This window comes from Dermochelys coriacea, chromosome 11 (genome assembly GCF_009764565.3).
Source record: "Dermochelys coriacea isolate rDerCor1 chromosome 11, rDerCor1.pri.v4, whole genome shotgun sequence".
NCBI classification, from domain to species: Eukaryota; Metazoa; Chordata; order Testudines; family Dermochelyidae; genus Dermochelys; species Dermochelys coriacea.
Genome location: NC_050078.2, coordinates 19955560 through 19972662, shown reverse-complemented (window position 1 = coordinate 19972662; position 17103 = coordinate 19955560). Strand labels below are relative to the sequence as shown.

The 17103-nt window shown below is 37.3% G+C and overlaps 1 protein-coding gene across 1 annotated transcript in view; it reads right to left on the bottom strand.

The window, feature by feature from the left end:
* Positions 1-17103, bottom strand: part of THSD7B (thrombospondin type 1 domain containing 7B) — a 516892-nt gene that overhangs the window by 291933 nt on the left and 207856 nt on the right. Inside the window, exons 6-7 of the mRNA XM_038422837.2 lie at positions 7946-8101; positions 5628-5825 (exon numbers count right to left, since the gene is read on the bottom strand). Of these exons, the coding sequence (XP_038278765.1) occupies positions 5628-5825; positions 7946-8101 (354 nt within the window). The remainder of the gene's footprint in view (positions 1-5627; positions 5826-7945; positions 8102-17103) is intronic.

Below are 17103 nucleotides of genomic sequence, written 5' to 3'. Positions count from 1 at the left end.
ATAATCTTTACAAAGTCCCACACAGTTTAAAGAACTCCAGTATCAGTAAGGGCCTCAATCTGCGGCGTGAAGAGGTGTTGAGAGTGCTCAGCACTGCATACAATCTGATCCTACATTTCTCATGTCCTCCATTCTCTTGTTTTACCCCAACTAGAAATAAAACTTATTTGATTATAGGATGACCAGATAGCAAATGTGAAAAATCGGGACAGGATGCCCCAGGGTAATAGGTGCCTATATAAGCAAAAGCACCAAATATCGGGACTTCCCTATAAAATTGGGACATCTGGTCACCCTAATTAGTATCTAGAAACATGGTATGAAAATATTAAACCAGTGAAATCACAGAAAGATTGTGTTTGCTTTCTAGAGTACTACTGGAAGACTTACCAATTTTTGCTAATTTATTTCAAAATAATTCTTCTTCTGTTTGATCACATAGACATTTATTTTGGTTCAGTATCATGGAATAATCTGGTTTTATTAATTTGGTTTCTTGCTAGGTATTGGACCAGCAAAAAGCAAATTAACAAATGGCTCTATGGGTATTACAATAAAGCAGATTGCTGACTAGCGGAACACCACTGATCGGCTTTAAAATAAAAAAACCCAAACATTTTATAATCAATTTACAGACATTGCCAATAGCTAAGATTCAGTTCATAGGACTGTAGAAACTATTTTAATTTACCCTTCCTTATAATCATTTTTAAGATGTCAGCATTTCTTAAATACTTGAAAAAACTGACAGATTGTTTGCATGAGTCACACTAGTTATATTATGAAAGCTTTTTATTTCATTTCATTTATTTTAAGTATGTAACAGAGAAATCAGAATGCACTACAAACCACAGCCCTTGTTAGTTCACAGCCTACATGTAACACAACATACATTTGTTAAAATCATACTCCAGCACTCCTCTTTAGCATTTATATTGCTTCAATCTGTTTACAATTGCTTTTTAAAAAAGCCATCTTAATATGGATGGGGGAATATACTAATAATTAAGACAGTTCCCACATCTCTCCATCTGAACTTTAGACAATAACTGTTGCAACATTAATTTTTCTTGGCACCTAAATGAAAAATTGGGAAATTTTGTACACAGCTATGCAAATTTAACCTCCTAATTGGATTGACCTTTTTACATACAGATCTTGCTCTCAATGCTATTACAATCTTGAGTTTCCTTCTAGGTACTGTATGGAATATTCATTCTTGACAAACAACCTTCAAGTGCACATGCCACTATCAAGTAGTACCTGGAGAGCCACCTAGAGCGATATGAATTTTTCAAAAAATACTGCTCCAATATTTATTTGTATTTTTAAAGAAGAGTTGTTCATGTCTTTGTATCCACTTACCAACAGTATTTTAGGAAAGCAAGTTTACTGGCAGGAACTGTTCACAGAAACAAGTGAAATTTAGGCAAATGGACCATATTTATGCAAAGAAAAAATGAATGAATATTTCAAGAGTTACTCTCATCCAATCAGGGAACAATAATACACACTTTCACCTACGTGTACAATCAAAAGAGCTCAAATATCAAATACTGGCAACAAACGCCCCAGGAAAATGTTAAAGACTGAGAATTATTCATAGAAATTATTTGTTGAGCAATTTCAAACAACAAATTAGAGAAAATCATGATCAGCTCACAGATCATTTGTGAACAGAGAAAAGGTTGAGTTGTCATAGAAACTACTTGTTTTGAATTATACACCCAGATCTGCTAAGGATACAATTTAATAATCTAATCCATGATACTATCACATGCATCTTTTCTCAGATGGCTTTAAGCTTTCCTTGTCTTTCTCCTACCTATCATTTTGCACACTGATCTTTTAAGTAATGTGTCTTGCTAATGAAGTAACTGCTAAGTAATTAAATAAAAACCCACTTATGGTAATATTTTATTTGGATGAGACATCTTGTATAAATCCCTCTCCATTATACAAATTATTTCCTTTTATCCTTTTTATTATATTATTTGTATTGTAGTACTGCTTCAGGGCATCAGTCAAGGATCCCTCCCGCCCTCATTGTGCTAGGCATTGTTCTAACACACAGCAAAAAGATGGTCTGTCCCAAATAGTTTACAATTTAAGAATAAAATGAGAGTCAATAAATGCATGCAAGAAACTGACAGGCAAAGCACAAGGTAATTAGATGATTATGAATAGAGATTATGAACTCTGTAATCCTCCTACATTCCCCACAACTCTAACCATAACTGAGCCATGAAAAAAGCTTCAAAGCAAATTATAAAGATATGGGCTCTGGCTGCTAGTTACAGAACCTCCTCGGACATCCTGAGCTATGGATCACTAAACCAGCATTACATGGCCATCTTCTGTCTGGAATAGCAGATTTAAGAAACAAAAAACATCCTAGATGTCTAGTCTAATTACATAGGAAGTACAATGAAATGGAATGTGATTGAAATTGGTATGTATCCCTTAAGAAAAGATACTGCTTTGGCAAAGAAGTCTTATAAGAAACACTGGAATCTTTAGATACATCACTGAAATAACCCTCTGTTCTCATTCTGGATAAATCTTGTGTACTCAAATAAATGGCCACTTAAGACAACTATGAGGATTCAAAGCTAAACTTGACCTTCCTATGCTAGAGTCCTTTAGAAGTATCACAGAAAAAGAGAGATTTTTTTTTACCATTCCTAAAGAAAGAGCATTGCAAATTAATGTACATAGATCACAACTGCAGCTGAAATCAAAATGAATTATTACTCTAATATTTTTAATCTATATTATAAAACCAAGAGAGGCAAATGACACGGGGGGTTAGGTACATGGACACATTTGGAACTCCCAGAAAATATTAATGGTCACTTTTGTGGTTTCTTCAAGATTAGTTACCAACAGGGCAAGAATTAACAGGGCAAGAATTGACAGAACAGCGTCCCTGAAATGTTAAAAAAGATAAACTGACATATAATAATAATTAAAAAGAGGGTCATGGAGAAAAGGCTGGCACTAATATCAAAAGGAAGAAATCAGGTATGCAAACATACACAGAACCACCGGAGTATTCTAAATTCAATGTACCTGTCACAACCTGAACTTTATTGTTAATGAGGTATTACATTCATCAAGGAAATGGGGGTTGGTTTTGTAACATTAACGGCCAAATAATTTATTCTTTGTCTCTTTAGTAAGTCAGCAATCTTGAAGGTGTATGCAGTGCTGAATACTGACATGAATATTGGATAGCACACTGGCATCAGAGGACTATGCAAGTGACTGGATTTCAGGATGCAGCAGTAGGCACCGAAAAGGCAGCTGAGACTAATGAACCTATCAGCATGTGAAGCAACTAAGCTAAAGCTTTACATCAGGACAATAGTTAATGCATTGCTTTGAAAATGCATCAACTGTGTAAGTTCTAATTATTAGTACAGCTTTTATTCTATTGCAGCCATAGCTGGTGTGCCTTGTGATTTGTCACAACTTCCTCTTAAGAGGTCAATCATAGCTCTATTTAGTCACTAGTCCCACTGGAGACTCTGCGCAATTTTGATGCTCAGTCCCACAGTTCTTATTTAGGCAAATAGCCCATTGATTTCTATGGCAATTTTGCCTAAGACAGCACTGTGTAAGGAGTGGAAACTATAGCCAAAGCAATTAATGGTATTAAGTAGAGTCATAGAAGGATGAAAAGCCCTTTTTTCAACTTTGATTTCTATGACTCTGTGGTAAGTAAATCCTGCTGCAATAGAGATTGAGAAAAGTTTTAAAAGAGCATCCATGAATGTTTCCAACATGTCAAATGAGCTATAGTATGTCTTGTGAAATCTCCCAAATTAGGGTTGGACAAGCAAAACAAACGTTCGGTTATAGTGACAATAAAGAAACTGTCCAAAATCCCCGGCTGAAATTCAAAGGGATTTTTGTGCTACTCTTGCAATGCTAGAAGAAAGGTTTCAATCACTCTCTCACTTCCAGTAGACATTCAGAATATATTTTTCCATTCTAAAGGAGACTAACTGAAAAGCACTCTAAATCTGAAAGGAAAACTGATAGAACCAAAAAAAAACCACCCTCCCACATTGCTCATCATGAGCTGAATGGCTGAAAGTGAAAAAGCTATATAGAAAGTTCCAATTTCTTGTTGGACAGACTGGCAGAGAGATGCCCCAAAATTGGGATGTCTCAGCACATATAATTACTACAGAGCAACATGCTGCCATGATCAGAGATCACCCCAGGTTTGTGAGTTTGTGACCTTGTATGTTTTCTCTGAGTTTGAAGTTGACACAAGTTTAAGACCCCAATCCTGCCAAAAGAAGCACACAGATGAACCCTTGCACCAGTGGGTAGCCTCAATGGAGTTCCACACCAGCTCAAGGATCCACCTGCACACACGTCACTGCAAAATTCGGCCTAAATTATTATCACATCACCCCAGAGACCACTTAGAAGACACTCAGATACCCCCTAACTCCACTGGAGCTATTTACAGCAGCTGAGAATTTGGCCCGCTAAGTCTAAGAACACAAGAAAGCCACAAACATTAATACATATTTCAAAGGGATCTTTGTTCTTCAGCAGATTAGCAGCTGTTATTTAATTGTTGATCAGGTTCTAATGCACCATATCTCTCAACATATTCTTAAACACTTGCCAATTAACTCAACTTGTTATAGACTTGGAACTGTTTCCTGTAATGGTTTCAAACACCATGCAATGGAAGAATCATCTCCATCTCAGATATAGCATTAAACTGGCAAGTTCCAAACTTTGCCAGTTTTGACCTGATAGTACAACTCACTGTGATTAAGGGCTGCAAAATCATGCCTTACATAATAGAATCTAGAGATCTGACAACATTGACCTTATCGAGAATGATGAAACTGTTGGCTGCATTTCAAACTGCGTATGAGAAATAAGCTCTCATTGCTTGTTTGTAAACTTCCTATAAAATATATGCTTTATGCATTATTAACAAGTTGTAAACTGAACACAGGGTCAGTCTCAAACTGCTGGCAAGTAAATACACTATTACTCAGCACAAATCTTTTCATTTACATATCAGATTCTTGTAGCATAATTAATCTTGGCATCACAACTAAGCTTTCCTCAGTATGTTCTCTTAAACAGCTGTTATGATGAGAAAAGTATTCCAAATTTGTTGTGAAAGAATTTAGTGCTACGTTCGTGGAAATGCAAAGAGCCTGATTCTGACACCCTTACTCATGCTGAGTAACCGTATTCAAATAGTCCTATTGACCTCTATGAGAGTACTGGCATAAGTATTATAATATGAATGCAGGAAGTAAATGGGCAGAATCAGGCCATTAATATTGCACTACTAATAATTAGTTTAGGGAGGGGTGCAATATAAGTCATAGCAGCAATAAATGACTTGCGGTAGTGAATCATTTTGTTTTAATCAGAGATGGGCTCAATCCACAATCCCAGATAATAGCTCTAGACTTTGGGGAAACTCAGATCCCATTCTAAAATCTGGTGTTTCAAATTAAAGTAAATATATTGCTATAATAAGTCTTTGCAATTTCCCTTTAACAAAAATAGATTTTAAAGGAACACACAAAACAATACGTACATTTAAAGGTGACCAACTTAAAATTAGCTGCACCTACCTTTATTATTCTTGCATTTGGCTGTCAGTATGCGATTTCCATGCCCACATTTTCCATGATCAGGTACACATACTCCTTCAGAAATGACCCACTGGTAACAGATTGGGTCTTCACAAGGAATAGATTCTACTAAGTGTGGACAACCCTGAGATGTACCAATGGGTTCCATAATAACATGTCTTTGTCTCATTCTAAATCCTAGAAAGACAGAACAGAGACATGTTTTATCATCAGTCTTAAGATATTTTGCCTGCAAAAGTTGATATATAGGTCATGTGGAATTCTACGGCATTCCAAACTATATTTTTAATTAAAAAACTGCATAGCAATGTTCATAAGTAAGGCTGTGAGTCTGTCCTGGTGGTCACAGATTCCAGCCACACCGCCTCCCACATCACCAGCAGTGGTGGTCCTGGGCCAGCACGGTCACCCCCGACCAGCAGTGGTGGCGGTGGCAGCCCCAGGCTACCCCCTGCGCCTGCCTCCTCCCCCCCGGGCACCAGTGGGTGCCCACTCCCCTCCAGACCAGCAGCTGTGCTCCCGGAGCCCCCCAGAACACAGGGTATATAGTACAAGTCATGGACAGGTCATGGGGCCGTGGATTTTTGTTTATTGCCCATGACCTGTTCATGACTTTTACTAATGTTCTGGGCCAAGGTGCTCGAAGCACCACAGGTCCAGCAGGAGTACTCTGAGAAAAATGAGGCTTACACACAGCTGTGAGTTATTGGCTTTACTGAAGGTTAGTGACCCACCCGCAACGGGGACTCCAAGCGTTGCAGTCACGGAGGCGGGGAACCCAGCACACCGGAGCTTGGCCTGGGACGGAGTCCAATGGAGGGGCGGACAGTCAGCATTAATAAGCATTACACAAAAACAGCTCATGAATATAAAATTAGGTGCTTCTTAAAGGGGGGCTTTCTACTACCTGGCGAAGGGCCATGCAAAGCAGCTGTGTCCTTCAAGAACTATCTCCTACAATAACAAAGCAGCTGTATCCTTCAAAAACTATCTCTATCCCACAATAATGAAGCAGCTATCTATGTCCCACAGTAACGTCTTGGCTCGAGAAAGCGGAAGTTCCCTGGCTAGGCCATAACAAAGTCTTCCGCAGTCCCTTACAACTAAGAATACCCATGGCTAAATCTTAGTCTTATTCATAAGGCCTTCTAGATATTTGAAACCCCACTGGCCTTGCACAGGCAATCCTGTTGTCTTAAAAAAAAAAAGACAGATTGTATCTCTATATATTTACAGTGTTGTCACTGCAAACGTAATGTTGGTTGCAGAATTCCTGGAGTCTTGATTTCCACCACTCTGCAATTCCACTGCCATTTGATCCAATACATCCCTTTTCATTGAACTTGGATGTAAAACATATACATGGACATAAAGAACTATTGTATTGTCATATATATATATATATATCATATATATATATCGTATATATCATGATGACAATACAATTTTAAAAAGATAAAGACGACCAAACAAGTAATTCAAAATCTAAACCACAGTTAACTTCCTTCTGGGACTCTGAGATTTAAAAGTCTTGTTCTGAGATACAGAAGACCAGTTTACTGAGAAATAATTACTCTGCTTTATGAAGATATATAATTCATATTGTACCCCTCAAAATAATATACTCTAAAAGTTAGAGATTCAAATTTAAAATTGGGAACAAAAAGGATACAAAAATAATTGAGTACATAATTTAATGCCACTTGAATGAAAACAATGCTATATTCAATAGTGGAGGTAGTATGAAAGTAAGTGTCTTTCAGCATGGGTTTGTTTTGGATATGATAGAGTATAGACTAGCTATATCCATGGTTTGAGTTAGTGGATTTACCATAGTGCTCGGCCATTCTGCATCAAGCAATGTTCTCATCGACTCAGCAGAGCCCCCAGCACTGCCTGGAATCTCCGCACTGATATATGCTGAAACTCTGAGCCTGACATTCTCCTCCCACCTTCCAGCTCCACACCCAGCATGTCCCCTACATCAAGACTTTTGAGAAGATTCTCAGAAGACTTTTAGAGCCCCTTTATGTCTCTCCAGACCTTTTACCGAACATAGAGGGGCTGGAGTAGGGATGACGATCTCACTCATAATTTTCAAGAACAATAGCCTACAACATCAAAGGCCACTTTCTACCCTAGGATCCACCTGTGGGTTCTAACTTATATCAAATTAATTCAATAGGAAACCACATTTGGATCCAATTGCTTTTAAATTCCTATCCTAACATGCTGGCATTTAGTTTAATTGAGATCTATTACAGGCTGTAGCATACGAGAGAAACAGTTAAATGCACCTTTTCTTCCCTGGCGATCCTGGCAGTTTTCATGAACACAGGGTCCCCAGGCAGACCAGGAGGAAACCAGACAGTCAGAAGAACATGGAACATTGCACAGTTGGGAGGCAGAGGGAGCAGGGCCAACACATAACTTCTTGTCAACAGGCCTAGTGACTAAACAGAAAAGAAGTTATGGACTGTAGTTTCATTCATACAAACTTCACGGAGCTTCTGAATTTACTATTGGCATTTGTTCCCTGGAGGAAACCAAATCTGCTAGGCCCTAAATAAGCAGCAAAAAAGAATCTACCTTACCCAAAGAGTTTTATGTTCTAAGGCAAAATATTTAAGCATTGCTTAAGTCCATCCCTGTTCAGAAAAGCAGTTAAATGCAGGCTTATGTTAAGCACATGCTTAAGGGCTTTCCAGTCTAGGACTGGACTGCAGAATCAGAGTGCCAGAAGTATTTTCTCTCTGAAAAATAACAAAAATAAAATACCTTACTCAGCAGATCCACAACCTGTGAATATTCAGGTCAGGTCTGTTTGCTATAGAGGAAAAAAATGTGTTTACCACATTTTACTGCTATTAACAGAATTGGCAGAAACCAATGGTGATAAGGTGATTAATTAAATTCTCCTCTGGCTCAAACACCACATTGGTTTAACTAAATTCCAACCGTTGATCCAAATCTTGCCCTCATTCACACCATCAATTATGTAGATCTCCATGGCTGTGCATGATGGATAGATTGCACAATTCCAGCAGACTCTCCATCTTGGAAGACAATATGGCCCAGATCTATTTACATACAATATATTCAATGAAGGGACCAGGGACTGACTGGAAAAGTGTTTTCAAAAAACTATATGCTATATGTATTAGCAAACATTTCTTTGTTTCTTCCTGATTTTCTACCATTTTATGCATGCAGGAATCTACGATCTTGAACTGCTTTTACAGAAGGCTTTGGTGCTTGTCTCAGGAAACATTAATGCACAAGGTTCTCTCAGGCCCAGTGCTTCAAGTTCAGATGCAGGAACACTGAACAGCAGCTTAGGTTCTAACTCATGGACTCAGAATTCATACCTCTTGCTCCTCCTCAGGCACTCTACAATATAACTGTACTATTAAATGGCAATAGATTAAATTTAATTCAAAACTAATGAAAGATACTATTAATGTAAAAAGACTGCTTTCTGAATGATTTTTGAAAAACAATATTGCCTTTGACATATTCATTTAGAGACTACACCAAGCTGGCAGGAATCCAATTCACCTTACTGCTAAAGTAAATAGACCTTTTCTATAGATTGCAAAAGTCAAATGACAGAAAGGGTAAGATAAATATTAGAATTTTAATCATAAGGCTATTTTTTTTAATCAAGAGGCTTCCCGCATTATTTAATATCCCTTCAGCACTAAGTTTAGCAAAATAATTTATCATTTTTGTAACTCACTGGGAGAAATGAAAGCAAATCAGTTTTAGGGCACAGAGTCAACTTTAAGAATTAAGTCACATCCCATTCTAGTACAAGTGTTTCATTTCAGCCATGTTGTGCATCTCCCAAAATTGTTTTGAAATAAAAATGGTAGTAATCATCCATACATTTAGAGTATGAATATATAATTTCTAAAAAATAACTTGATGAATTAGAAATATGCACATGGATATGGTCAAATGTCAAAAAGTCCTCCAAATTTCTGCCAATAGTTACTGCATATTGCAGAGACAAAAACTTTTAATGAAATATTTCAGAAATAAGAACAAAAAGAAATAGGTTGCATTAATAAACACACGTTACAGTATTAATGAACTAAGTCATTTCGACTAGACATGGTGGCTGTAAAACCACTGCTTCTGTTGCCACATGCAGGTGAGGTGAACTCTAATAGAGAGCTGACCATCTGTAAAAGAGTTCCATCATTTGTCTAGCCATCTGATTGACAGACAACCCCAAACTCAAAGGTGGCTCCCACTAGTCCAAGGATTGAGTCCATTCATTGACCTGGTGTGAGTTCCAGCAGAGCTTTATTTGCTTTTATTCGTCTGACTGTATACGTAGTATTTCTTTAAAACTGTAGCAGGATAACCGGAGATGGATAAAGGTTCTGCAGTAAAGCAGAGAAGAAGTGGCTGAGTACCTTTATGGATAATGACAGGTTTCAGAGTAGCAGCCATGTTAGTCTGTATCTGCAAAAAGAACAGGAGTACTTGTGGCACCTTAGAGACTAACAAATTTACTAGAGCATAAGCTTTTGTGGGCTACAGCCTACTTCATCGGATGCATAGAATGGAACATATAGTAAGACGATAGATAGATAGATAGATAGATAGATAGATAGATAGATAGATAGATAGATAGATAGATAGATAGATAGATAGATAGATAGATAACATGAAAAGGTGAGAAGAGCCATACCAACTGTAAGAGGCTAATTAATTATCTTTATATATATATATATATATATATATATAATCTTCTTACTATATGTTCCATTCTATGCATCCGATGAAGTGGGCTGTAGCCTACGAAAGCTTATGCTCAAATAAATTTGTTAGTCTCTAAGGTGCCACAAGTACTCCTTTCAGAGTAGCAGCCGTGTTAGTCTGTATTCGCAAAAAGAAAAGGAGTACTTGTGGCACCTTAGAGACTAACAAATTTATTTGAGCATAAGCTTTCGTGAGCATCCGATGAAGTGAGCTGTAGCTCACGAAAGCTTATGCTCAAATAAATTTGTTAGTCTCTAAGGTGCCACAAGTACTCCTTTTCTTTTTACAAGTACTCCTGTTCTTTTTATGGATAATGCTGTTTTTCTTATTCGAATAAAGTTCTTTATTCAGTGTTACAACAAAGTGTCTTTTTCTGTGATTCTTTTCATTGCCAGATAACAGAACTCAATCAAACATGCAAGGCAGAAATAGTTCATCCCAGATCAAGGATACGCTATTGCAAAGGGTCAGTGGGAGAGAATTCAGTGTTGCTGTGATAAATGGACAGAGCTGTTTGACCTTGGTCTATGTATTGGAAGGGTCAGGGTTTCTTGAACCTTCTAACTTGTTTGATAACTGCACTTATCCTGTAAATAAAGGATTTACTTTGTTTTGGAAAAAAATGTCACATTTTCAGCTTGATAACACTTGTGTTTCCTCTCAGAATTTCTGGGTCAATGCCCCTGAATCAAATAGCAGCCCATTAACTATAGATTATGTTTGTTCATATATTTAAAAATCCTATGTTCTTCTGGATCTGTGGAATAAACCTGAAAACTCAATTGAATGTAAATCTTGTAACTCTTTGAAACATTGCACAGTTCTATAGCAGTGACTTTTATATAATTTATTATATAAATTAATTGTGGGCTAATAAATATAGTCACACAAGGCAATACTGAGATAAAGAACAATGTTAACCAATCAGAGAGTGAATGCACATCCTGACTACAGCAAGTCTTCCCAAAACTAATTTTCACTCCTCCCAGAAGGTAAATAATATTTTCTCCTGGACTTTTACTTCATCTCTCTTAAGATTGTTAGTTTAAAATAAACACCTAAACATTTCAGAAATTCATGGCCAGAACGGAGAAGTTTCTATGTATCTCTGGCAAGCCTATTTCAAACAGATGTAACAATGTGATGTCAAGATTTATTGTCCCTTAAGGAGTATCTCAATTTTGCCTTCACCTTAATCAGTATTCACCTCTCAGGGCAATACATCTTGATATTCACCACAACAGAAGTCAATATATATTTACTGTTTGGCAGAACCATACAGAGTTAATTATTACCAGAGGCCAAGATAGGGATAGTGTCCATGTTTAAAAGTTGCTATTGGTGACACCAGGAAATATAGGCCAGTGACTCTTATTTCAGTACTAGAGGAAATTAGTTGAGAAAATCATTGAAGACTGACTTATAATATAAAACACCTACCTGAGTATACAATAGAAACAAATAATCACAACTTCTGTAAAGACAAGTCATATGTTCCTGCCTGAAAGACACTGTTTTGATAGTGATGACAAAATAGTGGGCAAAGGATAACTGGATGACCTTTTTTTAGCTTAGAAATGGCTCTGATGCTAGCTTCTCACATGAGACTGTTAAGGAAACTTGCTGCATCATGTGTCTGATAGATAGGGACTTCTTATGCATTTAAAAAAATTGGAAGCCACAAGGTGAGAAGTAAAGTCCCATTATCAATTGAAAACTATTTCACAGTATAAATAAAAGGCTAATCTCAGAATGGAAAGACGTTAATAATAGGTTGCCAGAAGCAACGGTGATTCAGTATATTTAGGAACTATCAGAAAGTCCTGCTACATGAATTAAGTGACATTATAAACTTTTCGGAGGAGAAAAGATGTCTTCCTGTGTTTGTTCACCTCCTAGTACAACATGCTCCCAATCCTGCTTGGTGCATCTCAGCGCTACCACAATAGAAATATATCTGGCAAACATTTATAATGGTGCATAGGGCTTTTTATTGTAAGTACTATGACTGACCAGCAAAAGGTAGGAGGGATGTAGTTGAGAATCTATTGGAAGAGTTTTAAGGGAGTAGGCATACTGGGGACCAATGAAGGTGTGCAGGTAGGTTGTGCAGAGAGGTAGCTTGTTGATGATTGGTTAGAAAAAAGCAAGGGTCATATTAGAAGGCTTTGAGAAAAGCCACAATGTACTTGGAAGTCACATTGCCAGAGAAGTCATGAAGAAGAAAGGGAAGGGAATCCAAAAGTTTTGGATACGCTTCAGTAAAAGCTCTGAACCAAACCTTGGAACAGTGTGAGATTAACCCTCCACTAATGGCTTAAAATTAGGATATTTTTATTCTAAGTAAAACTTCAGTTTTTGTGACTGTCCTTTTCTTTGTGGATGTTCTAGTTTGGCCAACAAAGAGAAATTAAGTCATTTTGGTTTTATAGTAAGCAAAAATATAATGCCCTTATCACTGGGCTGCAAATGACTTTTACATATTCCAATGGCATAAATGGCCCTAAAATACAAATATGCACACTTGATTTTTGTTAAACTTCAAAGATAAGAAACTGAACTAAAATCTACAGTGTCATGTAGTACTATTATACAGTGTCACGTAGTACTACATGTATGTACTATTCCTGAGTTTACAGATTCATTAAAAATTCTTGCTAATGGGCTTGCAATTTCATGTGCCAATTCCTTTAATATTCTTGGATAATCTTCATCCAAGAATATTAAAGGAATTGGCACCTGAACTTGCAAGCCCATTAGCAAGAATTTTTAATGAATCTGTAAACTCAGGAATAGTACCGAATGATTGGAGAATTGCTAATATAGTTCCTATTTTTAAAAAAGGAAAAAAAAGTGATCCGGGTAACTACAGGCCAGTTAGTTTGACATCTGTAGTATGCAAGGTCCTGGAAAAAATTTTGAAGGAGAAATTAGTTAAGGACATTGAAGTCAATGGTAAATGGGACAAAATACAACATGGTTTTACAAAAGGTAGATCGTGCCAAACCAACCTAATCTCCTTTTTTGAAAAAGTAACAGATTTTTTAGATAAAGGAAATGCAGTGGATCTAATTTACCTAGATTTCAGTAAGGCATTTGATACCGTGCCACATGGGGAATTATTAGTTAAATTGGAGAAGATGGGGATCAATATGAACATCAAAAGGTGGATAAGGAATTGGTTAAAGGGGAGACTGCAACGGGTCCTACTGAAAGGCGAACTGTCAGGTTGGAGGGAGGTTACCAGTGGAATTCCACAGGGATCGGTTTTGGGACCAATCTTATTTAATCTTTTTATTACTGACCTTGCCACAAAAAGTGGGAGTGTGCTAATAAAGTTTGCAGATGATACAAAGCTGGGAGGTATTGCCAATTCGGAGAAGGATCGAGATATTATACAGGAGGATCTGGATGACCTTGTAAACTGGAGTAATAGTAATGGGATGAAATTTAATAGTGAGAAGTGTAAGGTTATGCATTTAGGGATTAATAACAAGAATTTTAGCTATAAGTTGGGGACGCATCAATTTGAAGTAACGGAAGAGGAGAAGGACCTTGGAGTATTGGTTGATCATAGGATGACTATGAGCTGCCAATGTGATATGGCTGTGAAAAAAGCTAATGCGGTTTTGGGATGCATCAGGAGAGGCATTTCCAGTAGGGATAAGGAGGTTTTAGTACCATTATACAAGGCACTGGTGAGACCTCACCTAGAATACTGTGTGCAGTTCTGGTCTCCCATGTTTAAAAAGGATGAATTCAAGCTGGAGCAGGTACAGAGAAGGGCTACTAGGATGATCCGAGGAATGGAAAGCTTGTCTTATGAAAGGAGACTTAAGGAGCTTGGCTTGTTTAGCCTAACTAAAAGAAGGTTGAGGGGAGATATGATTGCTCTCTATAAATATATCAGAGGGATAAATACAGGAGAGGGAGAGGAATTATTTCAGCTCAGCACCAATGTGGACACAAGAACAAATGGGTATAAACTGGCCACCAGGAAGTTTAGACTTGAAATCAGACGAAGGTTTTTAACCATCAGAGGAGTGAAGTTTTGGAATAGCCTTCCAAGGGAAGCAGTGCGGGCAAAAGATCTATCTGGCTTTAAGATTCTACTCGATAAGTTTATGGAGGAGATGGTATGATGGGATAATGGGATTTTGGTAAGTAATTTATCTTTAAATATTCAGGGTAAATAGGCCAAATCCCCTGAGATGGGATATTAGATGGATGGGATCTGAGTTACTATAGAAAATTCTTTCCTGGGTATCTGGCTGGTGAATCTTGCCCATATGCTCAGGTTTTAGCTGATTGCCATATTTGGGGTCGGGAAGGAATTTTCCTCCAGGGCAGATTGGAGAGGCCCTGGAGGTTTTTCGCCTTCCTCTGTAGCATGGGGCATGGTTGACTTGAGGGAGGCTTCTCTGCTCCTTGAAGTCTTTGAACCATGATTTAAGGACTTCAATAGCTCAGACATGGGTGAGGTTTTTCATAGGAGTGGGTGGGTGAGATTCTGTGACCTGCGCTGTGCAGGAGGTCGGACTAGATGATCAGAATGGTCCCTTCTGACCTTAGTATCTATGAATCTATGAATCTATGTATATTGATTGGGTGCAGCAGACTAACTACTTACCATATAATAAACAACCCTATAAATAAATGCACCAGTAATAATGGAGTAAATATTGCATGTCATATCAAATACCTTTATGAGAAACAAGTCACATTTTTAAAAAAAGTTAGGTATTTTATGTTCAAAATGTTTTCTATATAATCTGCTCATTTCACTTCAGCTAGCTCCCAGACATCTGGGAACTAAAAATGTTATACCTCTGTGATAAATAGGTTGCTTTCCCCCATGAATTTAAACCCTTAAGCTCCTGAATTACAAATTTAAAGCATGCCAGCTTTACACCCCAAAGATTTGCGTAAAATCGTTTTAAGTCTTGCTTCCAAAAGGTTTCCACTGAAGAAGCCAGCTGTTACATATTTATTATTCTATTATGTGACTTTAATCTTACAAATTCTGCTCACAGAATGTTAGATCAATAGCTCAGCATCCCAACAATGCAGATTTGACACAGGCGTGCTTGAAAATACTTCACACTGTGGAGGTACATTCTTCGTCATCTTCTCAAGCCAGGTCATTTTGATAAGAAAGGGCCTGTTTCTTACCTGAGAAAAAGTTTACTCTGAATTGAATCCATTAATCCAGATGCTGGGTTATCCAGCTTCAGCACCACCACTCAGCAAATAAAGATCATTTCATGACACTGCTGACCATCAGTTAGCTTTCTCCTTGGGTACCAGTCAAATTTTCCTATAGCCAATACATTCTAGCCTATTCTTTCAAAATACTTTCACAAACAAGACAGGAAGGTCAGGACTCAAATATCTGAGTCTCCAAAATCTAATTTCTTTGTCAAAAATTGATTTTTTTTCTTACTGCAGCTTTACCAATATAGACATGAATTTGAAGAACAGTGCACATTGAATATAGGACAGGGTTACTGCTAATTCAAATACAGTACAAGTCCTTTATATGTTCCAGCTGGCTAACGAGTCCAAAGTGACTGCTAATACCCTTCCTCATTTGCACAAATATGTATTTATCCTGCTACATGAGACCCCCTTGGGCAACATTTACTGTTTTTAAAGAGAGCAAGAGCTGCCTAAACAGGGATATGATCTCCCAAAAGATTTTGATGCTGCTCTGGAAAAATGTAAAGGCCCATATAACGTGTAGGATATATTCTATTTTGAACAAAGAAAAGCTTGAATAAGTTCAGAAACTGGAAATAAAGGTCAAATTCTGTTCCAAACTATGTTGGTGAAAGTGCAGAGAAACTCCACTGAACTCAGTGTAATTAGTCTGAATTTACACTGTTGTAACTTAGAATAGAATTTGCCACCAAAATTCTTATACTATGTACCATAAGGGAAAATAAATGACTTATGATATTTAAGAATTTAGTTTCTCTCATATGTGTATGGAGGACAGATGTTTAAGAAAATATACTATAGATGTCAAAGTCTATGGAGACAAGACCTAGCAGTGTATTGGCAAGATAGTTCAGTAGTGTTCTTTGTTTAAATAGGGGCGGAGCAGGTGGGGAGAGAGAGAAAGAGTATGGTCAGAAATAGAGCTAGTCAAACAATTTTTCATAAAACTTTTCTCAATTGAAACTGAAATGTTTTCCAGAAACATATTGGTTTTGAATAAATTTGTGTCAGGAAAGTTTCTCCAGGCCAAGATGGTATTTCTGACAGAGAACAAACAACAGAGAAGCTCTTGGAAGAGACAACAGCTCAGTGATTAGGGCACTCACCTGAGATGTGGGAGACCCAAGCAGGCACTTGAACCTGGTTCTTCCATATCCCCAGTGTCTGCCCTAAGCACCAGGCTATATAGGCTATTGTTGGATTTTGTGCTTTCAATTTTTCCATTAAAATTTCTAAATGTCTTGATTTTGTTCTGCTTTGGAATGAAAATAAGTTTCAAAACCTGACTTTTTTTTGCAAAATGGAATTTTTTTTTCCAGCCAACCCTTGAAATGAAGTTGCATTCTGGTGATAAGTTGAATCAAGATGTAGTTAAATAAATGGATTTGTCTTTACATTTTCACTTAAAAAAAAAAAGTCCTATGATAGACATCCACACAAAAACCACAATACATTTGACTGT